Source organism: Rhinatrema bivittatum, chromosome 3 (assembly GCF_901001135.1).
Source record: "Rhinatrema bivittatum chromosome 3, aRhiBiv1.1, whole genome shotgun sequence".
In the NCBI taxonomy this organism is placed as follows: Eukaryota; Metazoa; Chordata; class Amphibia; order Gymnophiona; family Rhinatrematidae; genus Rhinatrema; species Rhinatrema bivittatum.
The window spans coordinates 172377566-172404037 of NC_042617.1; the positions used below are offsets into that span (position 1 = coordinate 172377566).

The 26472-nt window shown below is 42.9% G+C and overlaps 1 protein-coding gene across 1 annotated transcript in view; it reads left to right on the forward strand.

Annotated features, from left to right (window-relative positions):
* LOC115088529 (kinesin-like protein KIF28P) overlaps nucleotides 1–26472 on the forward strand; it is a 179075-nt gene that overhangs the window by 60232 nt on the left and 92371 nt on the right. Inside the window, exons 8-10 of the mRNA XM_029596792.1 lie at nucleotides 7618–7739; nucleotides 10797–10887; nucleotides 22097–22151. Coding sequence (XP_029452652.1) covers nucleotides 7618–7739; nucleotides 10797–10887; nucleotides 22097–22151 — 268 coding nt within the window. The remainder of the gene's footprint in view (nucleotides 1–7617; nucleotides 7740–10796; nucleotides 10888–22096; nucleotides 22152–26472) is intronic.

The following is a 26472-nucleotide window of genomic DNA, read 5'->3' on the forward strand; positions in this document are numbered from 1 at the left end:
GCATTCAAAAATAGAAGATACTTAGATAAATTACTTATCATATAGCTATTCAACTTAAGTAATGACTCAGCTTTTTAAAGTATTATCTACGTTAGTCATACTGATGACGTTCATACTTATCGAATTATCTTATTTTAATTAACGTCAATGATATATTTATTTATTATTTTTATTTATTATTTTATATACCGACATTCGATCTGAGATATCACATCTTTTAAATACCCTGATTTAAAAAATTCAGAAGAAACAAATTGTCAAAGGAATAAATTCCAATCTATATTTGCATTTAGACCCATATAGTCTATACTATTTAGTCTAAAAATTCAGCTTTTTTTTTTCTTATTTATTATTTTTATATACCGACATTCGATCTCAATTGAGATATCACACTTTGTTTTCTTTAGCTTAATAGATGATCCCTATCCTCCTCTTGAATGTTGCAGAACCTGTTCTATGTCGACACACTTAATAGACTTAAAATCATGTTGGTACTTTAAACAATGAGGCACAATGGGTACCATAATCTTCTTCTTAAGATGCAAACAACTCTGAGTTCTGCTATTCATAGGTGCTCATAGTTTTCCCTGTGTAAACCTTTGGCATGGACATATCAATAAATAAACTACATAACTGCATGCACAATTTGAGAAATTTTTAAAATCATACAGTCTTCCATCCCCTGGATTCACAAATACGTTGTGACCATATTTATACAAGTAGAACAATGTTTACACTTATAATTTCCCACTACTTTATTTCTGATAATTGTTTGCTGTTCTTCTTTGCTCTGTAGTAACATAGACGGTCATAATTTATCTCGTAAATTATCACGTATGCAAATCTAAGTTCCTTCCCATTAAAACATGATATAAGAGATGATATAGACCAATTCTTTCTAATAATCTTAGATATTTTGTATGTAATCCACAGGTCATCTTATTTTCATCTTTCACTCAAACCTGAGGAGCAGTGAGTAAAAGTTCACGATTGCTATACAGAACACGTTTATATGCTCCACGAATACAGTGTAGAGGATACCCCCTCTCAATCAATTTTTTGCAGAAGATCTTAGACTCATCTTTAAAATCTCTCATATTTGTACAGTTCCTCCTAATCCTGAGAAAATGTGATACTGAAAAGTTATCTCTCAGTGCAGTAAGTGATTTTGATCTGTCTTTTTATTCTGAACAAAGTGGTATATGTTACCTCCAGAAAGTGGCAAGTCCACCACAAAATCTGTTGCAATGTGGGTACAGGGCTCATCTGGTGCTGGCAAGAGTTGAAGCAGGCCCCAAGGACGTCCGGGCAGAGGTTTCTGTCTGGCACAGTTGGAATAGGAGGCTACGTACGTAAGAATGTCTTCTTTCATGGTGGGCCACCAATAGTACTTTTGTAGCTTAGCCAGTGTTCTTCATTGACCAGGGTGTCCAGACAGTTTTGAATCGTGAGCCCATGTTAGCAATTTCTTTCTTAGATTGTAGGGTACAATGGTCTTGCCTGGGGGTACCGGATGTGTAGCTGTGAGAATAACTCTCTTCAGGTTGATGATATGCTGGGGTTCATCAGGTACGTCTTCAGAGAGAAAAGAGCAAGATAATGCTTCTGCTCTTACATTCTTATCACCAGGGTGATATTTCAACACAAAATCAAATCTGTTGAAGAACAGGGACCACCTCGCCTGTCTATGGTTGAGGCGTTGAGCATGATGGAGGTACTCCAGATTTTTGTGATCAGTGTAAATAGTGATCTGATGTTCTGCACCTTCAAGCCAGGGGTGCCATTCTTCAAATGCCATTTTTATTGCCAGAAGTTCTTTAACCCCAATGCCGTAGTTCTTCTCCGCTGGCAAAAAGCATTAAAAAAAGAAAGAACAGTGGTGCAAGATCTTAGAATCATTGGTCTGGCTTAGCACGGCCCCTACGGAAGTCGATGCCTACATCCGAGGCATCGACTTCCACAATGAAGGGTCGTGTAAGATCCGGATGGCGAAGACATGGTTTGCTTGAGAAGGTGTCTTTTAACTTCTGAAATGCTGTCACAGCTTCCGTAGACCAAGTGGCAACGTTGGCTCCCTTCTTAGTCATCGCTGTTAATGGAACTGTCAATGAAGAGTAATCTTTGATGAAGGTCCTGTAGTAGTTGGTAAATTCCAAAAATTGTCTTAGAGCTTTTAGGCCAGTGGGTTGTGACCATTTTTGAATACTCTCAAGCTTCTGAGGGTCCATCTAGAAACCTTTGTTTGAGACAATGTACCCTAAGAAGGGCACGGATCCCTTGTGGAATTCGCATTTAGTCAACTTGCAAAGTCTCTGCAGAACTCTTTTGACATCTTCCTGATGGGTAGTGGTCCTTTATGGTGATCTCATTCAGACCTTTGTAATCAATGCATGGACATAATGTTCTGTCCTTCTTCCCCACGAAAAAGAAGCCTGTGCTGGCAGGAGACTTGGAAGGTCTTATGAAGCCTTTCTGGAGATTCTTCTGGATGTACTCTGACATCGCTTTATTCTCTACTACGGAGAAAGGGTAAACCCTTCCTTTGGGTGGTTCCGTATTCGGCTTCAAATTAATTGCACAGTCGTATGATCTGTGTGGAGGCAATACATCAGCGGCTTCTTTTGAGAATACATCTTGGAAAGATGAATATTGAGGTGGCAAACCAGGCAACAATGGGGTAGTTGGCATGCATGGTATTGGAGAGACTTCCATCAAGCATTTGCCATGGCACTCTGGATCCCAATGTGAAAGCTCCAAATTGGCCCAGTTGAATTGTGGCATATGTTTCTGCAGCCACGGTAACCCAAGTACCAAAGGGTGCATGACCTTCTCTAGCACAAAGAAGGAAATAGTCTCTGTATGAAGAGCACCAGTACGTAAACTCACTGGTTCTGTAAGCAGGGTTACTTCACCCAGTAAGGGCTCTCCATGAATAGAGGACAAAAGTAGTGGAGATGTCATGGTAGTGGTGGGGATCCGCAAATGTTCCACTAGACATTTCAAAATGAAATTTCCCCCTGCCTGGTATTCTAGAGGTACACAGATTAAAGATACTGGAAGAAAGAGTGGAGGAGAGAGTGCAGTTAGACCTAAGAAGAGTCCTCCCACAGGACTTAGGTCTGCCAGTTTCCCGGACATATAGGGCATGTCTGTACAGCATGACCAGCTTGTCCACAATACATGCATAGTCCCAACCTCTTTCAAGTTTGTCTCTCTTTAGAAGTCAAATGACTGCTGCCCAATTGCATTGGTTCTTCTTCGCCAGCAACAGGATCTGGGGGTATAGGCCTGGGTATAGACTTGACTCGAGTCTCTCCCTGAAGTGGTATTCTGGGACTCTTGACCTCTTGAACCTTGTCGCGAAGTCAGTGATCAATCCTGGTTGCCAACTTCATCAGTTCTGCTAAGGTTTCAGGCATCTCTCGAGCCACCAGCTCATCTTTCAACCAGGAGTTCAGGCCTTCAAAGAAGAGGGTTTTCAGGCACCTATGGTCCAAATGTAATTCAGAAGCCAACGTCTTGAATTCAATTGTGAAGTCTGGTAAAGGTTTGTTATCTTATTTTAGATGAACCAAAGTTGATCCTGCTTTCGAGTACCGGGCAGGGTCATCGAATACTGATTTCAACATTTCAAGAAACCTGGCAAGATCATTCAGGATAGGGTCGTTGCGCTCCCACATCGGTGAGGCCCAAGCCAGCGCTCTTCCGTCCAGATAAGAAAGGATATAGGTGGTCTTGGCATACGCTGTAGGAAAATGGTTAGGTTGCAGAGAAAAGTGCATGCAACATTGATTGATCAATCCTCTACATTTCCAAACGTCACCCGAGAAGCGTGTTGGAACAGATAGAGGTACTGTAGTCTTGACCGTCATTTCTGACGGTGTAACTTCTTTACCTGCGGTAGTCGGTGTATTCATCTGTGTGTGTAACTGGTTAAAGGCAATAGTCAAATTATCGAACGAATTCTGTTGTTCGGAGATTCGCTGGGCCAGGCCTGGAATGGCCTGCAAGGCAGTGAGCTGAGCCAAATCCATGGAGTTAGCAATCTGTATTGGTTTTGAGGTGTTGGAGTGGATTCTTGGGTACTGCGGTGATGGCCACTCCCACGGGGAGGAGCCCCATGAGGAACTCAGTACTAGGCTAGACTCTATACATGCAGACACAGAGAATTTGTATTTATTATACAGCTTGGTGGTACTGCCTAGGGAGCGGCAGCAATGAGGTAACCCAGTAGAAGTAGTCCAGGTTTCCTCAGCAGAGGAGGCCAGTCCCACGTTTGAGTAGATGGTAGGCAGCGCAGGGTAGTAGAGGAAGTCCCGGATGCAGACTCCCAGCACTGAAGCTGAAGGTGAGACAGACTGACAAGGTTAGTTACTCATTGAAGTAGATAGTTGTATTCATGAAGATCCTGGCAGACAGAAGTAGTTGAATTGTAGGCACCAAGGTAGGGAGAGCAGACACTCGAGGAGTGAGTACCCGATATCCCTGATAGGTACCTGAAAGAAAGCATAAGGACCCCCGAGGAGCGGGTACCCAGAATAGTGATGAATGACCCCGAAGGGCAGAGAGAGCTTCCAGCGGCAGCAAGGAAGTGGCAGAGTAGCTTAGACCAGAGGCATTCCAATCCTTGCTAACTCAGTTTGTTAGCAAATGAAGGGCAGGCTAAGTACCAGGATGTCGTGACATCACTTGAAGGGGTGCCCCCGAGGTTCCCGCCATGATGTGGATAAAGACGTGGGTGGCGTGTGCATGCACACCCTAGGAGGCCCTCAGGAGAAACATGGCGAACACAGTCGCCATTGCTGTTCCGGGGATGCCGGAGAGAGTGGCATGAAGACGCGGCAGCAGCCATTCTTCCAAGGCTTGAGGAGAGAGGAGTAAGAAAGGTAAGGCACAGAGGTCGAAGCCATCTGAGACCAACGGACACAACAGTATATAATTCTCTTTCATCTGTTTTGTATATTTTCAAATCCAAAAAATAGATGCTATCACGATGGTATTGCATGGTGAACTGAATATGTTCATTGCAGGAACTGATCCTTATTGTTCACAGTACCAGCATGATTTTCAGACTATTAAGTATGTCATCATAGATCAGGTTCTGCAGCATCCACGAGGAGGAGATAGGGGTCGCCTATTAAGTCAAGAGAACAAAGATGAATTTTTAGACTAAAGAGTATAGAAATTATGGGTCTAGATTTGGAATATATTCCTTTGACAATGTGTTTTTTCTAAGTCTGATTAATCAGGAATATTTAAAACATAACATTGGGCTTGATTAAAATCAGATGATAAGACGATAAGCATGCATGTTGTCAGTATAGCATTATAAGTAGATAGTACTTTAAAACACCTGACACTTTTCCGACGTTTGTTGCGCCATGTTCTGAAATACAGGAGTAAATGCTAAGTCACCATTTAAAGTAAAGAATAGCTATATGACTAAGGGGGTCATTTATCAAAATGCGATAAGGCGTTTTCGCATGCGAAAACGTGTTTACCGCATGCAGTCGCACCGTTTTGTATGGTGCAATCCAAATTCCAAAAATAGGAGGAGTGGAGAGTGGGCTGGGTTAGCCTGTCTGTGAAGAGCTATTGCACAGCCACAATGCCAATTTTAACAACACCTCTTTGGTTAGGCTGTGTGGTAAGGTTTCATTGCCATTTGTGATGTCTCCTGTAAGTCTGATTTCAGCTGAATTGACAGGGGGGAGGGGGAGGGAGAGAGAGAGAGAGAGACTGGCCATAATGTCATGGCCCATAGGTAGATATTTGTATCCCTATGGTAGGCCCACCTAGTAACTCGAGGTGGGGTTTAGGTAACAATGTAGGGGGTTAGGGGCCACTTTGACATTCTACGTGACACCTACGAACAGAACAGTGGTCTCTTGTGAAGATTTGCTGGCCTTCGGAGTGAGGAAACTCACTCCAAGATGAGATTTGGGCAAGGTTCTCTCAGGTTGAGATTTTAAAAAAGATTTTAAAAAAGGAGGAGATTTTAAAAAAGGAGGAGCTTTTTAAGACCCATGATTGAAGTTCTTTCAGTTGAATGACACTTTTGCTTTCTGAGGTCTTTTTCTCCTCTATAAATATGTTTTAAAGGTAATTTATAAAGGGTTGAGATGATACTTTTAAAATATAACTCATTTCTGTTAGATTTTTTTTGTATTTTGTTTGATTGAATAGCCTCACTGCCTTCTTTTGTGTTTGGCTTTACCAATGCTTATTTTGAGAGTCAGATTGAGACAGCAAATATATTCATTGTATCCCCTTCAGAAATCTGTGCACCATAACACACATTTCACATGCTTTAAAGGCATATGCAGGATGAAGGGGGTGGGAGAGCTCTGAGGGAAGATGGTCAATTATGGCCATAGTGGGGCAAAGGAACAATGCACCTCGTGGTTGTGTAACATATTATTTAATGTTCATTTGGCAAGTACATTTGAAAAATATCTGTAGTAAAATGTACCAGAAGGGACGATTCTGTTACTTTCTTCTCTGTGGTTTGTTGGTTGATGACCCTTTATGTGTTATGTTATACATCTGCATGATTCTCAATAAAAAGATTTAAACATAAAGACATGTAGGACTGCTTGCTGCAAACTTGGCTATAAGGGCTCATAATAGTACAATTTATGAAATGTGTGCACGTCAACATTGATACAAGGCATGAAAAAGATGCACTCAAGAAAAGCACAAGATATAAGATAATTGTGACAGTCAGTGATCCTAATATTTATAGCACCAATTGATGGGACTTTACCTATATTTCATCAAGATAAGGAATCAAATTTTTATGATAAGGAGCCAATTTCACTAAAGGCGGACATTTTTTCTTTGCACTTTTCACTGATTGTCATGATTTCAATCATGCTTAAAAACGATTTTAAAAAAGGAGGAGCTTTTTAAGACCCATGATTGAAGTTCTTTCAGTTGAATGACACTTTTGCTTTCTGAGGTCTTTTTCTCCTCTATAAATATGTTTTAAAGGTAATTTATAAAGGGTTGAGATGATACTTTTAAAATATAACTCATTTCTGTTAGATTTTTTTTGTATTTTGTTTGATTGAATAGCCTCACTGCCTTCTTTTGTGTTTGGCTTTACCAATGCTTATTTTGAGAGTCAGATTGAGACAGCAAATATATTCATTGTATCCCCTTCAGAAATCTGTGCACCATAACACACATTTCACATGCTTTAAAGGCATATGCAGGATGAAGGGGGTGGGAGAGCTCTGAGGGAAGATGGTCAATTATGGCCATAGTGGGGCAAAGGAACAATGCACCTCGTGGTTGTGTAACATATTATTTAATGTTCATTTGGCAAGTACATTTGAAAAATATCTGTAGTAAAATGTACCAGAAGGGACGATTCTGTTACTTTCTTCTCTGTGGTTTGTTGGTTGATGACCCTTTATGTGTTATGTTATACATCTGCATGATTCTCAATAAAAAGATTTAAACATAAAGACATGTAGGACTGCTTGCTGCAAACTTGGCTATAAGGGCTCATAATAGTACGTATCTTCAAACTAGATAGAAGAAACTCAGAGGGTTTGCATCATACGCTTCTGCAAATATGCATCTCCTGGCTCAGTTTCCATCTATTTGTAGGGGAGTTGCGCCGTCTGTTGACTGAAAATGAGCTGCGCATTCAGGCTATTCAGGATGCATGGGAGCACCAGCTGCAGGAGGCTCGCAAGGAATGGGAGCAGCAATATGCAACAATTACTCAGGTGCTGCATGTCGGATATTAGTGTTTCTTTAATATTTTTAATTAATTGTACTAATGTATTCCCTATGTAGATTTCTGAGATAAGAAAGTAGTAGGTATATCAGTTTGCTCGTCACTCATTTAAATGGAAAGGTTTTACCAAACTCCATCTAAATTTCCATCTTATGGTTAGGGCTTTGGACTTAAAGTAATCTTGTAGAATAGTTCTCCCAAATTCTTTAATCAAATGTATTATCCCAGATATTGCTTCCTGTATAATATTTATAAATAAGGATGTTATCTGCAAATAGTGAAAGCTTGGTAGGGCTTTAATGTTTAATTTCTCAAAGTTTGATGGCTAGTGGTTCTATTTTTTTATTTTATTTATTTAAAATACTTATATTCTGCTGCCTCCAGAGATCAGGTTGGCACGGATTACAGTAAAAACAGTCATAAAATAATACAACACAATGATGAACATTCTATTCCAAAATACACAATACAGAGACAAATATTTAAAATATTCAAACCAATAAAATTAATCATGCTGCCTCATCCAAAACCTTGACTGAAATAAACTGCCTTAATTGCTTCCTAAAAGCTTTATAATCCTGCTGCAGCCTCAAATCATTTGGAAGTTTATTCCATTTATAAGGGGCTAGATAAGAGAAAGCTCCTCCTCTAATTGAAACCTCCTTGAACTTTTTCACTGGGCAGACAACTAATAGTTGAGTACCTTCAGACCTTAAAGAATGACTCGGGTTATAAAATGCAATACAATCTTTCAATACACAAGGGAAAGAAATATTTAGCAGTTTAAAGACAAATGTCACTAATCTAAACCTGCACCTCCATTTAACTAGAAGCCAATGTAAATCCCTAAGTACTGGGGATATATATGCTCTTTTCTTGATGTTCCAGTTATAACTCGAGTGGTCGCATCCTTTACCAACTAACACTCGCAACAACAAGTCAGGAAGCCCAATATACAATGTACTAAAATAATCCATGCGTCTAAGGACAAAAGATTGTACAATTATCCTAAAATACATTGGAGGCAAAAGCATTTGCAATGGCTGAATTAATTTAAAGTTTATAAAAAGCAAGTTTCATATCATGGCAAATCTGTGGTTTCACTGATAAATGGGAGTCTATAAAGACCCCTAAGCTCTTTGGGGCCGATTTTAAATTTTAGGCACGCAGGGTACATTTGTGCATGCTACCCAGTGCGCACAAATGTACACACGATTTTATAACATGTGTGCGCTGCCGCATGCAAGTTATAAAATCCGGGGTCAGCGTGCGCAAGGGGGTGCACACTTGTGCACCTTGCGCGCGCCGAGCCCAAGGGGAGCCCTGATGGCTTTCCCCGCTCCCTTATCTGGATTCCTATGCCCCATGATAGTCCAACTACTCCATCTGTATGGCAGACGCCAGCCAGTGGTGCCACGCTGATAATAGAGGGTGGTGCCATGGGTTAAATCCAAATAGACAGAATTGTACGACACGCTAAGAGAATAGCAAAGCGTCCAAAGGGGTCCTATGAGGTATGGCATGGCCTCAGAGCATCCTTCAAGTCTGACAGAAGAAGCCTGCTGGTCTTTTGAACCGTCACACCAATACATTGTGCGATAAATGTGAGTACCGTAGATCAAAACACCTTGAGACTGGAGCAGGTGAAAAGCCAATGTGTCATGGTACCATCCACTTGAGCACATTTAATGCACAATGAAGACAGGAGTCTACCCAGTCGAAATCTGCAAACATCATCACAAATTGTATGATGTAGGATCCAGAACTGCAGTTCTCGGAGATCCACATCTTGAATGTGGGTGTGCAGAGTTTTGAAACAAGACAGTAAGTCTGGTCCTGTGATCGACTCGTCCAATGCTGTAGACCAATAGGAGGCTAATGAATCCAGGTGGCATATTTGCTTATAGCTTTTGCCCAATTTGCTCCAGCCTGTTATAGAGTTACGGGAGTATGCCTTGTCGAACACAATCTTAGCAAAAGAGGATTCTGATAGAAATGGCTCTCATGCCCAATGGAAGGACTGCAAATAGTGGCGTGCTTGTAGGCAAGCAAAAAAGTGTCAGGATCGTATTTGAAAAGTTCAAGCCAATGTAGAAAAATCGAGCATGTTTGGAGCCTCAACTTCATAAAGATGGTAGATGAACGGCAAGTCCATTGCGGGACCAGAAGCTGAAAATATCACTGCAGTTATGTCCAGGTAAGAAATCCAGGTTTCCCAGTAAAGGGAGCTTCAGAGAGGCAGTACCAGACAAGCCCTTCAGCTTATGTAACCACTTCCAGGCACGCAGGCATGGGTAGAGCATCACTTTTAGAATATCCAAGCTACGCAGGGTCGCCCAGGCGAGCCTGCAAGAGGACTAGGGGAGACCATGGAGCTGTCATGCTAGCAAGCAGGCCAGCTTCACAATAAGAGTAACAACCAGTGAGCCACTCCCCCACAAAATGTAATTGACATGCAGCAAACCAAGACACACCCCCCCCACACCCCCCAATCTCTCTGGGGCATTCAAGGGTCCAATAATTTATTCGTGCCCTCTTACCTGCCCAAATAAATTTCTGGAAGGCAGACTGAAGCCATTGCAAGCCTTTACCCAGTAACCAGCAAGGGAGCATATGTAGCTTATACAGAAGTTTGGGGACAATCGTCATTTTCAAAAGGGCACAGCGTCCAAATAATGACAGGGGCAATGATTGCCATGCCGCTGACTGCGCCCCTATGTCTGTGAGTGTCTCCCTTATGTTCAACTCATAAAGAGCAGTTAAATCTCTGGGTATCCAGACCCCCAAATATTTGAGCTTATTTGGAGCCCAGGAGAAGGGAAACGTTCCCGTCCAGGTTTGTTGTAACTGGGGGTCTAATGCCAGTGCTTCCGATTTAGAAAAGTTGATGCGTAACCCCGCTATGCCATGAAATTGAGAAATTTTTATTATAGCAGGATTACTACAGCGGGGACAGTCCACAAACAAAAGGATCTCGTGTTTTCTAATGTATTGCAGTGTTGTAAAAAAAACCAGTTTATGATTGTCATATATCTCAACTCTGCAGGAACGGCGCATGATGCAGTCATTCCCTTACCTCATGAATGTCAATGAAGACCCGCAGCTTTCTGGGGTTCTCAAACACTTCATCCAAGAGGGTAATTTATTTTTCTGTTTCATCCTTTGTTTGCAGGGAAACAGAAGAGCATTTCCTAAAAGTACTGAGCATATCATCTGTCATAGCAGAGTCCCTCTGTACTTTCTGCTCCAGTAACATTTTTCCCATTGGCGCAAGTGGGAACAGAGCTCAGTTTATTTCATTGGCTATTCAACATTTCTTTTAAACACTGTCTTATAGAAGAATGCTTGATACTGCTTATTGTCAAAGTCGATACAATGGTCCATTTGATTTGCTGCACAAATATTTGACATCTGATCCAGTTAGATTTTGACTGATCATACCTAGGTTTGATTTTTACCTGGGATAATTCAATATATTTTCTTTATTTTGATTTATATTTTGCTTTTTGGCACTTCAAAGTGGTTTACATTTTCAACTGTAGGTATGTGTCCCCAGAGGGCTCACAATCAAAGTTTGTACCTGAGACAATGGAGAGTGAAGTGACTTGCCCATGGTAACAAGGAGCAGTAGTGGGATTTGAGCCCTAGTTTACCTGCGGGCCGATACAGTAAGGTGCGCTCAGCAGAGCGCACTGTTAGCCCACGTTTGGCCGCGCGTTTTCGAAGCGCTATTTTTACTCCTTATACAGTAAAGGGTAAAAGTGCGTCGAAAACGCGCGACCAACCCCCCCCCCACCCCCGAAACTAATAGCGCCTGCAACATGCAAATGCATGTTGATGGGCCTATTAGTTACTCCCACGCGATTCAGAAAGTAAAATGTGCAGCCAAGCCGCACATTTTACTCTCAAAAATTAACTCCTACCAAAGGCAGGCGTTAATTTCAGCTGGCACCGGGAAAGTGTACAGAAAAGCAGAAAAAATGCTTTTCTGTACACCCTCCGAATTAATATCATAGCGATATTAAGTCGGAGGCCCCAAAAATAAAAATAAAAAATTTAAAAATTTAAAAATCTGCCCACGGCCTGCGGGTTGGAAGATGGATGCTCAATTTTGCCGGCGTCCGTTTTCCGAACCCGTGGCTGTCAGCGGGTTCGAGAACCGACGCCGGTAAAATTGAGCGTCTGCTGTCAAACCCGCCGACACCCGCCACTTCTGTCAAAAAGGAGGCACTAGGGACGCACTAGTGTTCCTAGCACCTCATTTTTACTGCGGGCCCTCATTTACATAAATTTATTTACTGGCCGAGGCCTCCGGACCAGCCCCCGGGTCGGGTGATGGCGCGCCAGCAGCCCGCTGGCGCACGCAGATTTACGCCTGCTTTCAGCAGGGGGGGGGTTAGATAGGGCCGGGGGGGTGGGTTAGGTAGGGGAAGGGAGGGGACGGTGCGGAGGGAACAGGCAGCGCGTGCCGGGCTCGGCGTGCGCAAGTTGTACAAATGTGCACCCCCTTGCGCGCTGACCCCGGATTTTATAAGATACACGCCCGGTGAGCGAACAAAAGTACGCGCTCGAGTAATTTTATAAAATCTACCCGTAAGAACATAAGATCATAAGGTTTGCCATACTTGGTTAGACCAAAATGACAAATCCAGGTCACAAGTACCTGGCAGGATCCCAAGGGGGAGATGTTTATCTCAAGAAATAAGCAGTGGACTTCTGCAACTCTACCTTAATAATGGTTTATGGACTTTTCTTCCAGGAACTTGTCCAAACCTTTTTTTAAATGCAGCTACACTAATAACCTTTACCACTTCCTCTGGCAATAAATTCCAGAGCTTAATTATGCATTTAGTAAAAAAAATATTTTCTCTTGTTAATTTTAAATGTATCGCCTAACAACTTCATTGTGTGTCCCCTAGTCTTTGTACTCTTTCAAAGAGTAAATAACCGATTATGTTTACTCGTTCCACTCCACTTATTATTTTATAGACGTCTATCATATCTCCCCTCAGCCAACTCTTCTTCAAGCTAAACAGACCTATCCTCTGTATTCCTCATAGGGGAATCATTCCATCCTCTTTATCATTTTGGTCACTCTTCTCTGTACCTTTTCTAATTCTGCTATATCTTTCTTGAGATGTGGTGACCAGATCTTCACACAATCCTCAAGATGAGGTCGCTCCATGGAGTGATACAGAGGCATTAAGGTATTCTCTGTTTTATTCTCCATTCCTTTCCTAATAATCCCTAGCATTCTATTTGCTTTCTTGGCTGCTGCTGCACACTGAGCAGAAGATTTCAACATATTATCAACGATGAAATCTAGATCCTTTCTTGAACGGTGACTCTTAATTTGGGTTGCTCGTCCCTAAGTGCATGACTTTGCACTTTTCCACATTAAATTTCATTTGCCATTTGCATGCCCAGTCTCTCAGTTTTGCAAGGTCCTCTTTCAATTTCTCACAATCCTCTTCTAATTTAACAAGTTTGAATAATTTTGGGTCATCGACAAATTTGATCAGTGGACTTTGTGTACCACACTGTACAAAAATACAAAAACAAGCAGATCTAGGTTTCTTTCACTTCTTCTCTACATCCCTCAAGACAATTTATCTCTACCGCACTCTGTCTCTGAAGAGAGCCCTTCTTTCTGGGGATCCTCAGATAGTAATTTTAAAACGAGCAGGCATGCCCCCATACACATGCACACTGGCACCACGATTGAAGATATGCTGGAATTTAAAATTGTGCATGCACTTGTGCATGTATGGTTTAAAATACAGCAACCATGCATAAGTATGCTCCTGATTTTTAGAGGTTAGTTGCTGAAAGCTAGCGCACATGTCTTCCATAGGACTTTGTTGGCTTTTATGCATGAAAGTAGGCAGATTTGAAAACATGCTCGTATGATGCACATTCCCAGTTTTCCAATTAGTCCACCAGTTTGTCCAGTTAATATTGAGGCCTATCAGATCCCTCTTGTTCTTCATCCTGCAGGCCCCCCAGTTGATCTGTAACCGTAACCCTGTCCTATAAGCCCTATGTAACCCCTGGGCGGGACAGATACTTTATTTGGCCCAGCCATACCTGTGTCCAGTTCCCAGCCAGTGCCTGTACCCAGTTCCCAGTCATGATGTTCTGCAGACAAGTCTTACTGGCCCCAGAACCAAGAGCTCAACCCGTAGGGAAGGGGGCCTGGTTAGGCAGAAGACCAGTTCCAGTCCGAACCTGCAGTCCTGTACTGCTTCTGCAGGGGTGCTCCCTGACTACAGTCTGCCAGACCATGACACTTCGCTGACCCTGGGGTCAGTTGTTACAGATGCTAACTTATAGATTGATGCCACCTTGTGGCTGATTGTTATATTTCACTGTTTTCTACTGCCTGTCTCTGCCACTTTAACTTGTGTTGCTTGTTGAGTAATACAATACAACATGGTATCTATTCACTAGCAGCTTTCAGTTGTCTTTATTTCTACATATGAAACCATGGTATCAGAGGTATCTGAACCTGCATTGCTTTCCTACATCTAAAGTAGATATTTTCTGAGTGTAGTGGGCTCAGGAAAAGGCAAAGCTTGCAATAATATTGATTTGCTTTAGATTGCACGTGCTCTCCTGTAGATGCTAGAATACGACAGAGTTTTTGTATCAAGGCAGCTGCTGACAGAATTCCACACACTGAAAGTATTGAAGGTTTGTGGCAATATAAGTAGCCCTGAGGAAATTTCAGGGCAGAATTTGAAGACTGCTCTCTAGCCACAGGCTTAAATGAGATGCCAACTGAAGTGCAGGCAGCTACACTGAGGAGGCTGATGGGTAGTGAATTCTGCCACATTTATAAGCACAATTTGAACCTTACAAGGGACAGAGAAAAGATACAAAAACCATCCTTTATGCATTGGGGGCCTATCTCAGGCCTGCAAAAAAATGTAATATATGAAAGATAGATATTTGGCTACTGCAAACAAAGGGAGGATGAATACATTAACAACTTTATCACATGTTTAAGAGAGAAAGTAGCAACATGCGATTATGGCCTACTGAATGATGAACTGCACATGTTGCTGTCTTATAAGTGAATGAAACCTAAATTTTGAATGCAATTACTAAAATGTCATACTGTGGAACTTCCTGACTTGCTAATGAGAACTATGGAACAGAACCAGCAGGCTGACAGTGCTAATACAACAGATAAGCATCAGTGAAGCATTGATGACCACCTCACTAACCAACAGCACTGTAACCCACCTGCAACTAAATCTGTAGCACATAACAAGAGAAAACAACATCCAGCATATGGAAAAAAGTAGTCGTGCGGTAGCTTAAATCATTTTGTGTGAGTGTTTATCGATCAAAAGGCAAAACACAGTGAGTAAGCTGTATAAGTTGGAGGCATAAGAGTCACATGATGCAGACTTTGAGAAGATCACTGATGCGATCTTCTCAAAGGAATGCTCAGGCACAGTGTGAACAACCGAGTACAAGTAGTTTGTGAATCTCAGGTTAAATAATATACTACAATCATGCCAACCGGATTCTGGGACGACGTGTAATACCATGTGTCTACCTGAGGGCACAACTACAACCAAGTGGCACCAAATTGAAGCTATATTCATTCAGGAAAGTTCATGACATTTTTGAGACTTTCTCATACACAGTGCAGCACACATGGTTGTACTCATGGGCTTGCTTTTGAGATAGTGAAAGCCAATTAGAAAACATTGATGTCAGGTTCAACATGTGAATGCCTTTGGCTGATCCAGTTTATCATGCCTATTGGTCCAAGCCACACAGAGCATCAGTGCACCAGACTGTTGTCAAATCAACAGCTGCATATGGCAACATGTTTCAATGACCAGTGGACTCCATTACAGGATAAGACTGATTTGAACTTGATCCCATCATTTCACCTATCCAATGTACTCTATGCAATGTACCATTAGCCGTAAAGCTAGAAGTAATAGCTGAAACATCAAATTACACCCAATAATTAAAACTAATAAGAATTTAAAAATCTCCTGCTCTCCATACCTGGGATCTTTTGATTTCCAATCACCCTGAGATCATCGTGGTTTGAGGGAGGTAGTTATCTTCCCTCTCACACACATGCACAATAACACATTCATTCTCTCACACATTCTCTCTCTCACATACACAGGCTCCTTCTCCCTCACAGATACAGTATGCATGTGTGTATGTGTGCCTGTGAAAACCTATATGTGACACATAGGCTCTCACAGGCATGCAAACATTCACAAACATGTACACAGGTTCTTACAGACACATTCACAGGCACATAGGCTCTCACACAGACACACACACATATGTGATTACACAGACACACAGGTTCTCACACATACACACACAAACACACACACAGGTTCTCATACAGACACATAGGCTGTCACACAGACACACAGGCTCTCATACAAACACACACAGGTTCTCTCACACAAACACACAAACACACATGCACATACAGACACACAGGCTGTCACACAAACAGAAACACACCGTCTCTCAAAGACACAAAACACACACAGACTCTCTCACACATACACATATGTGCTCACATAGATGCATAGGCTTTCACACAGACACACACATACGTAGGATCTCACAAAGACACACAAACACATAGGCTTTCATACAGACACACACAGGCTCTCGCTCACACATTTACATACAGGGCCTCCTATTGTCATCAGGCCATGGTGGGATGTGCTCAACTATGGCCCAACGGCCTTCCTGCTTGGGGGGAGAAGCGGAAGTTGTGAGTGGACATACGCGCACAAATAAAAACACGGGCCTCTCCTTCAGCCACCACCGGCCTTCTTCAGCTGTCGGCGGCCTGCGGCCTCTCTACTTCCTCAGAACTGGCGGGTTAAGCTCCACCGGCAGCCTCTCTTCTTCAGCCTGCTGCCTCTCTCCTTTAATTGCTGGTGGGTTGAGCTTCACCGGTAACCTGCAGTCTCTTCTGCTGCCACTGGCCTACCGCCCCCCCCCCCCCCCGTCCCCCAGGTGTGCCACCCTGTGCAAATGCACAGTATGCACACCCAGTCGTGCCAGTCCTGGGTAATAGCACTTGTATGGATCATCTTGCACAGGTGACTGACTGAAAGAAGCAATATGGTTGTAATAAGAAAGCCGGAGAAACTAAGAATCTGTATTAATCCAAAGTTTCTAAACTTTCACTAAAGAGATCTCACTACATCATGCCAGTGCTTGAAGATGTCTTGTACAAACTGCTTAAGACATGAATGTTGAGATGCTTGTTGATGCACAGGATGCATTCTTGCAGTGTAAGTTTGATGAGAAAAGCAGTCTCATGACAATGTTCTAGACCCTCTGGGTTAGAAAAAGATGGCTCAAATTACCATTTGGAGTCTTCGAGTACCAGAGGTGCATCAGCAAAAGCAGCACAAACTGTTAGGAGGAATCAGTGGTATCAAGTTAATAGCAGATTACATCCTCACTGTGGGTTACAGTGACTGTGATGAGGAAGCAAAGCACAACTATGATGGCAAGCTCTTGGCCCTAATGAATCAAGACAGGTAGGTGAAGTTAAGGCGAAAGTAAGGTGAAATTGTAATTCAAGGTAAAGGAAATCTTCTGCCTTGTGCACATCTTGTCCTCACAGGGACTAAAATTGGACCAGGATAAGGTCAGAGATGAATAGGATATGCCACAGCGTATGGATATAAAATATGTACAGCAGTTCATTGAGTAGCTTGTGATCTATCTAATGTTTGGGTACTTGCCAGGTACTTGTGACTTGGATTGGCCACAGTTGGAAACAGGATACTGGGCTTGATGGACCCTTGGTCTGACCCAGTATGGCATGTTCTTATGTTCTTATGAGTTTGTGATTACGCAGCAAAATTCATGCCATGCCTGTCAAGAGGTATGTGAGCTTTTAAGTAAAGTTCTGGATAAGGATGTTGTCTCACACTGGCTTCCACCGCATGACCAAGCAGTAAAGAAAATAAAACAATTGGTTGTACATGCATCTGTGTTGAAATACTATGATGCCACAAAGCCTGTTGTGATACTATGATGATCCATTACCAAATTCACCTTCAACCTGCTGGTGACAGTGTGAGTTGCTTGGACTAACTGTCCAGTCCTCTCATCCCTGTGTCCCTCACTTTCCTCTAGCGGCCATCTTGTTTCCTGCTTAGACTTGTATTTATACTTAGGCAGTTTCATTAGTCAATTGCCAGAGTTTGGTCCTACCTTCTGGTCCTCATACTATGGCTCCGTGCTTGTATCCAGAAGACAAAACAACTAGGAGACCAGGGTTTGAGTCCCGCTGTCGCTCCTTGGGCAAGTCACTTTACCCTCCATTGCCTCAGGTACAAAACTTAGATTGTAAGTCCTCTGGGGTTAGGGAAATACCTACAGTACCTGAATGTAAACCGATGTGATATCTCAGGTCGAATGTCGGCATATAAAAATAATAAATAAATAAATAAAATCCATGGATTCTACCTGCCTGATCTCCTTCCTCTTCCTGGTTTGTCCCAGCTCCTCGCTCTGTTACAAGTTTTCAACTCCTTGCTAGTATTGAAGGTTTCCTCTGTTCCTCATGCCTTGCCAGCCATCAGCTCAATCCACGAGGAAGGTAGCTGACATAAGCAAAAGGTGCCCAGCTTTCCTGCTTTCACTGTCATTGGCCTAGATTCATCTCTCCAGACATTAGGCCACTTATTTCTGGGGCAACCCACAGACACTGCCATCATATCAAGCTCTGGCAAATAAGGACACCATCTAGTTGGCCACATCTTTGGCAACCCAAGGCAAGCTCCTGAGGTAGCTGAGTCAATGCCTGATAAGCCTGCAGGAGCAAGTTAAATTGCTTAATCAAATACTCCACCCTGGTACCCCTGGATCACAGTTGCAGCAAGTACCTCCTCCTGCTCCTACCCTTCTTGCAACAGTGGAGCAAACCCAGGTAGAATCCCACTCTGCACTTTTCTGGAAATTCAAAATCCTGTCAGGGCTCTAGAGTCTTTACTCTGCAGGCCTCCTGCTTCCTGACCAAAGTTCAGGGCGGGTTACAACAGAACATACATAACGATATAACATAAAACATTAATTTGATAAAATAGACTTAATTAAAAGAAATAAAATAAGCAAATAAGCAAATGAGGATAAGCAAAAGTAGGTCTATTACAGTAGGAAGTTTTGGAGGGGAGGGATAGTGAAATGATTAAGTTGAACATAATTCTGGAAAAGCCTGCAAGAAAAGGTGATTGCTACTTGGCTGGAGAAACTCTGGCCTGGGCCGCCCTACTCTAGGGAAAAACAGGACCCTTTTGTTTTCAGATTGAGTTGCTTTTGTCATGGCATTTAAACACATTTTTTATGACCCATGCTGCTTGATGTCAGCCTCTACTGCCCTTCTCTGCATGAAACAAGGGACCTGTACCATGGAGTAGTACGTTGTGGAGTTCTGCATGGTCATGGCAGAGAGAGGCTGGAATAATGAGGCTCTTTTTGCAGCCTTTTGAAATTGATTTATGGATCAGATCAAGGATAAGATGATGTGCCAAGTGCTGCCTTTAGATCTGGTTGCCTTGATCATCTTGTGTCTATGCCTGGAAGCCTATATTCAGAACAAAATCAGAAAATCAGCCTTCTGCCATGAGCCCTATGCCCCACACAGTTCTGCAGGCCGACTCTGTTCCACCTCATGAAAAGCCTATGGAGTTGGGGTATATTGGCACTCGCCTTTCCCAAACAATGAAAGATTACAGGAAGCAGCTGGATCTGTGCCTCTATTGTGCTGGCCTTAGACATTTTGTTAGAAATTGCCCACATAAACCCAGTCTAGTCAATGTTCATCACAAGCCTCACAGGAGCAGATTCCTTTGGACCTTGTTGATTCAGTGTCTCTCGGACTCAGTCTCCTTGTACTGGTCATCAGGATTAGTGAAGACCCTTGACCTTATCAGCTGCTTCTTAGCTGGATAAATCGGAGCTTGTCCAAGTAAGTGCCACTACTTAGCCAAGAAGGTCAGAACTTAACTGGATAAGTAATGCACAACTGATATAATCACATATTTTTACATCTAACTTTAAAAATATATGCATGGACATTTTACCTGCATAATTTACATGCATGTACGGGTTTTACAAATGTAAGTAGGTTGATTTTCTAACATGCGTGCGGCAATGAAATTACCAGTTTCACCAATTAGTCTACAACTTCATCCAGTCCATCAGCAGGTCATTGAGACCCTCCTAGCTAAACTTCGGTATATAAAAACGTTCAAATAAATAAATAAATATGCTACTTTTGTGCACATAAATCCTTCTGAAAATTACTCCCAAAGGGGTAGATTTTAAAAGGTGCGCACACACGTCCATGTGCACGCGGATCCCGGCACACGCACATGGATACGTGGATTTTATAATGTGCACACGTTATAAAATCTGTGGGCCGCGCACACATGCACACCGGATTTTAAAATCCACACGCGGAGGGGAATTTTAGTAATTTATGTGTGGTGACGTAATCAGGCCTTCCCCCATTCCCTACCCCCTACCTAAACCTCCTCCCTCTCCCCCTGTCCTCCCCACCCCCCTTAAACCCTTCATTTAAATATACAATTTTTTGTTTTCTTACTTACTGCTCGTCTGGAGTAGAAATAATCTGCATGTGCCAGCTGACTGCCAGCATGCATTACCTCAGGACAGCAGCTAATGGCTGCTGTCCTGGCCGGCCTCCACCTCGCCCTCCTGCCCAGATCACGCCCCCCAGCCCGCTCCTTTTTCAGGGCCCGGGACTTGTGCGTGTATCGGCACTTATGAGTGTGGCAGTGCCCTTTTGAAAATGTGCGCAGTGCATGCAGTATCCGCCCACATGCGTAAGTGCCTATTATTACGCGTGTGGCCGTTTGAAAATTCAGCCAAAAGTGTATTATGTACCTGGTTTTATTCATTGTTTGCAAGAGGAAGGGGGACTAGATATGTTAACTTCTCTCAACAGTCTGAATTTGACTCAAGTTCTGAAAACATCTGTGGAAGAGATGGTGACTACACTTATGGCTACTTTCCTATCAGATGCAGACTGAAACTCTGTTCTTAAGTTGTATTTTCAGCATAGATTAATATATTTTCATGGGTGCACAATAACGGGTAGACTTTTAAAAAAATATGCGCATGCGTCCATGTGCTCACGCTACCCGGTGTGCGCATATGGATGCACGATTTTATAACATATGCGCGCCGGTGCAAGCATGTTTTAAAATCTGGGCCTGCACGGGGGGGGGGGGGGGGGGGTAGATTTCCCCAGTTTACATGCAACGATGAGATCGGGCCTCCGCCAGTTCCCCTCTCTGTCTGCTCCAATTAAGGAGTGGACTGGAAGGGAACTTTCCTCCCCCCTACCTTCCCTCCCTCTCTCTTCCCCTTTCCTTCTCGACCCCTTTGAATGCCCTACCTTATGTAATTTTCTTTATTTCGGAACTTACGCCAACAGGCTGCCGTGCACGATCCCCCAGCACAGCTGCCTCCAGCTCCGCCCCACCCCTCGGACCACCCCTCCCCGCCTGGCTTTTGTGCGCGTAACGGGGGTTATGCATGTGGCTGGACCTCTTCTAAAATGCGCACAAGGCCCAGCCATGCGCGTAACCCCCATTTTCCTCTCATACACGGGATTTAAAATTTAACTGTAAATGTGTCCCCTGATTTCTTACCAGCCACTGTAGCAGTACATAAACAATTTCTTGATATGTGCCCTCTAGGGCTTTCTGTTGGAGCATCATTGTTTGTTAAATTCCCTTCCAAATGTATACTTAAATATGCAGGTAACACTTATACTTTTGTGGACCCAGGATAATTAAGTTCTTTTCTGCAAGGGAAACCTCCATTGAGTGTATTTTAAGACTCCTTCAGTGAATGGATAACTGATATGGGGAGTATTTGAGAATGCAGAAGTTTTTTGATGCAGTGTGCATAAACTATGACATTAATTTGTTTTTCGTTTTTTTTTTTGTTTGTTTCTCGCCCCTATGGGTTATGGATTATGGACTTGATAAAAATAATCCTTAGAAATGTTGCTTAAGAGGTTGTGATTTTTTTCCTTTTTCCTTTTTTTCTTTTTATGTGACTGCCTTTGATTCTGGAATATTTCTATATATATTTTCTTTTTTATTTAACTTTAAAAAAACATAAAATTACAAAAAAAGAACAAACACTGGTACAGCTAAATAGATTCTATACCTTATATGCTGGATATATTTGATCAGTTGTATCATGCTCTGAGCTCTCTTGATGAAAAAGCATGAAATAAATAAACAATGTTGATGATGTAATAAATGATGATTTAATCTTTTTCAGATTCATGTGATGTTGGCCAGTCAACCTCAAATGCAATAATACTTAGAGGACTAGGGTAAGTGGGATTGAAACAAAGAGCACTTGACGCTATTGTACCTTCCAGATCCAGTATTAAAATACTATATTCCAAATTCTCAAGAAGATTGCATTATATTTTAAAATCATTTATCCTTTTCTTCAGTGTCATTTATTTTCCCAGAACCTTACCTATTGTATTACACATGGAAAGGGAAGAAATGTAATACATTAATGTCATTTTGTGTGTTAATATATTTAGATAGTTTCAAAAGGCTTTGGTACATCAAACATAATGCCATACTTAAAAATTTGAAATAAAAACCTATATTGCTATAAACTTTTATATAGGGTGTTAATTATTTTTGCCGCTGGCACGTCAAGGGGGATAATCCTAACTCAAAAGGACTCATAAAAAAAAAAAAAAGCATAATTGGTCAGTGTTGTAAGATAGACGATCAAGAGGAGAAGAACCGCACCATCTAAGCTTATAATCAGACACACAGTGGTGCGGCGGTTACTATATCAGAACTGCATATATAATAATTCAAGAACAGACTCTTATGTAGGGCAGCAAATGTTTCAGAAACACCAAAGGTTTATTTAGTCCTTATAATGCTAAATCACAGAATACATGGAAAGACGTTTGTCCCCTGACACGTGTTTCGTAGATCTGCTGCCTCGGGAGGGACAGAACACTGCTTCTGTCAGCACACAACAAGAAAACATAGGTCTGTATAGAGTGCTAAAATGACAGGGCTTGTCAGGGCAAAAAACACATTTGGTGGCCCTGGAACTGAGGTTCTGATCGAAGGCTGGTGCCCTGCTAATGAGGCCACAGAGTGACTTAAATTGAGGCTGCCTCAGAGAGTAGTGTTAGCTCAGGTCATGGCCTTGAATACAAAGCTCTGGATTGGTCCTCGGTAGGCTTAAGAAGTTTCTGGAAAAGACCTAGGGTTTGGGCAATTTAATGGCTGAGGCTGCAAGGTGGAGCTGGACTGACCTGGAATACTGGTGAAACAACCTAGCATGATCAGAACTGGAGTAAACATTCAGAGTGAGTAATGGACTGTTGGACTGAGTTCAGTGCTAAAAGTTAATAAACCTGTGTCCTGTCAATAAAAGCCCTTCCATTTCTGTATAGAGGAGAACTGTGTTGTATCCAGGAGGCCCTAACCTGAAAGAATCAAAACAGTGGCAGAATTCAAGTATGCCTGGGACAGACACAAAGAGACTTTAGCTGCAGGGATGCAAAAATCAGCAGAATGGGTGGATTAAGTGGTCCCTAACTGCAGACATGTTTTTATTCGTTGCTCACTCAATCAGAGATGAGAGAGAATAGTCAAGTGTTTTTGGAGCTATCTCATAATCTATTGAGTTTCCAAAGTACTCTAAGCAAGAGGAGGGAAGAACTGGAATACAGCACACTCAACCTGAAAAGACTTGAATGGGTAAATGTGAATCAGTTATTTACTATTTCAGATAACAGAAAAACAAGGGGGCTCTCCATGAAGTTAGCAAGTAGCACATTTAAAACAAATCAGATAAAATTATTTTTCACTCAATGCACAATTAAGCTCTGGAATTCATTACCAGAGGATGTGGTTAAGGCAGTTAGTGTAGCTGGGTTTAAAAAGGCCTGGATAAATACCTGGTGGAGAAGTCCATAAACTGCTATTAGTCAAGTTGACTTAGGGGAATAGCCACTGCTTATTAACGGTATTAGTACCTTGGGATCTATTTAATGTTTGGGCACTTGCCAGGTTCTTGTGAATTGGATTGACCACTGTTGGAAACAGGATACTGGGCTTGATGGACTCTTGGTCTGACCCAGTATGGCGTATCTTATGTTCTAGCTTCTTTAAACTTCTATACTGATTGAAATGTATTACCTATGAAAAAGAAGACTGGTCTTTCTCCCTGATTTTCTCTTCCCCTAGTTGGCCATGGGCTGAAGTAAAAGATTTCTCTGAATCAAAACCATTCAGCACCAGTCTTGTCAGAACCTGCAGCAACCAGTTATCCTTCCTTCTGTTCCCTATTCCTGCCTCCTCTTCTCCATCCTCTTAAGTTATCATGCCTGGATAGACAGGAGACTCAAACTCAGTCTTCCTCTCTGTTTTTTTTAATCATTTGAAATACTGCAGATGAGCATTTAACTTCCCGTACTTAGAGCGCCACCAATTCCCCTTATATCTGTAGAGAACTTAAAGGATTTCTACTAAAGAGGAATAAGAACATAAGAAATTGCCATGCTGGGTCAGACCAAGGGTCCATCAAGCCCAGCATCCTGTTTCCAACAGAGGTCAAACCAGGCCACAAGAACCTAGCAATTACCCAAACACTAAGAAGATCCCATGCTACTAATTCAATTAATAGCAGTGGCTATTCCCTAAGTAAACTTGATTAATAGCAGTTAATGGACTTCTCCTCCAAGAACTTATCCAACCACATCCTCTGGCAACAAATTCCAGAGCTTTATTGTGCATTGAGTGAAAAATAATTTTCTCTGATTAGTCTTAAATGTGCTACTTGCTAACTTCATGATTGCTCCATTTGTTACAAGGGGAAGAGAAGTAGTAGTATTGTGTAGAGATGTGAATTGTGTGATCGATCGTCTTAACGATCGATTTCGGCTGGGAGGGGGAGGGAATCGGATCGTCGCAGTTTGGGTTTTTTAAATATCGTGTAAATCATGTAAATCGAAAACCAGCACACTAAAACAACCCTAAAACCCATCCCGACCCTTTAAAATAAATCCCCCACCCTCCCAAACCCCCCCAAAATGCCTTAAATTACCTGGGGTCCAGAGGAAGGGTCCCGGTGTGATCTTTTACTCTCGGACCTCCGTGCGTTGTAGAAATGGCGCCGGCGCTACCTTTGACCTGTCATATGACAGGGCAAAGGTGGCGCCGGCGCCATTTTGTTTTTTTGTCCCCCGATGGCAGGAGCGTAGGAGATCGCTCCCGGACCCCCCGCTGGACCCCCAGGGACTTTTGGCCAGCTTGGGGGGGCCTCCTGACCCCCACAAGACTTGCCAAAAGTCCAGCGGGGGTCCAGGAACGACTTCCTGCACGCGAATCGTTTTTCCGTTCGGAAAATCGATTCGCGGCAGGAGCGTAGGAGATCGCTCCCGGACCCCCGCTGGACCCCCAGGGACTTTTGGCCAGCTTGGGGGGGCCTCCTGACCCCCACAAGACTTGCCAAAAGTCCAGCGGGGGTCCAGGAACGACTTCCTGCACGCGAATCATTTTTCCGTTCGGAAAATCGATTCGCGGCAGGAGCGTAGGAGATCGCTCCCGGACCCCCGCTGGACCCCCAGGGACTTTTGGCCAGCTTGGGGGGGCCTCCTGACCCCCACAAGACTTGCCAAAAGTCCAGCGGGGGTCTGGAACGACCTCCTGCAGTCGAATCGTGTTGCCATATGGCCGGCGCCATTTTGCGCAAAATGGCGCCGGCCGTACGGCAACACGATTCGACTGCAGGAGGTCGTTCCGGACCCCCGCTGGACTTTTGGCAAGTCTTGTGGGGGTCAGGAGGCCCCCCCAAGCTGGCCAAAAGTCCCTGGGGGTCCAGCGGGGGTCCAGGAACGATCTCCTACGCTCCTGACGTCGGGGGACAAAAATACAAAATGGCGCCGGCGATACCTTTGACCTGTCATATGACAGGTCAAAGGTAGCACCGGCGCCATTTCTACAACACACGGAGGTCCGAGAGTAAAAGATCACACCGGGACCTTCTGGACCTCAGGTAATTTAAGGCATTTTGGGGGAGTTCGGGAGGGTGGGGGATTTATTTTAAAGGGTCGGAGTGGGTTTTAGGGTTGTTTTAGTGTGCCGGTTTTCCCGCCCTCCCCCTTCCCCTCCCCCTTCCCCCAATTTACGATTTTTTGACGATAAATCGGGGGAATTGTTATTGTATCGCGGCTCTAACGATTTTTGACGATTTAAAATATATCGGACGATATTTTAAATCGTCAAAAAATGATTCACATCCCTAGTATTGTGGGTGTTTAGCTCCCCTATGTGGGAGCCTAAGTTGAGGAGCTCTCGGAGTATATAAATCCCTGCTACCATCTTAGGGTGCAGACTTTTGAATTATTCCTTGTAGAAGGCAGCATGTCACTATGTTCCCTGTGTGATAGGGGCCACAGACCCATCACTAATAAGATCTGGGTGAGGCCTTGTCTAGCTAGAAAGAGAGAGCGAGCAGGTTAGTGTAGTGGGAAGAACCATTCAGATGCTGCTCCTCCTAAGAACCTATTTAGGAGCTTTCCACAGTGAGCTCAAGAGGCAGTCCCTTTAGGTTTTTACAGAATGCAGAGGTGTAGAGAAGTTTAACTTTTGTTGTTTTTGCAGGTC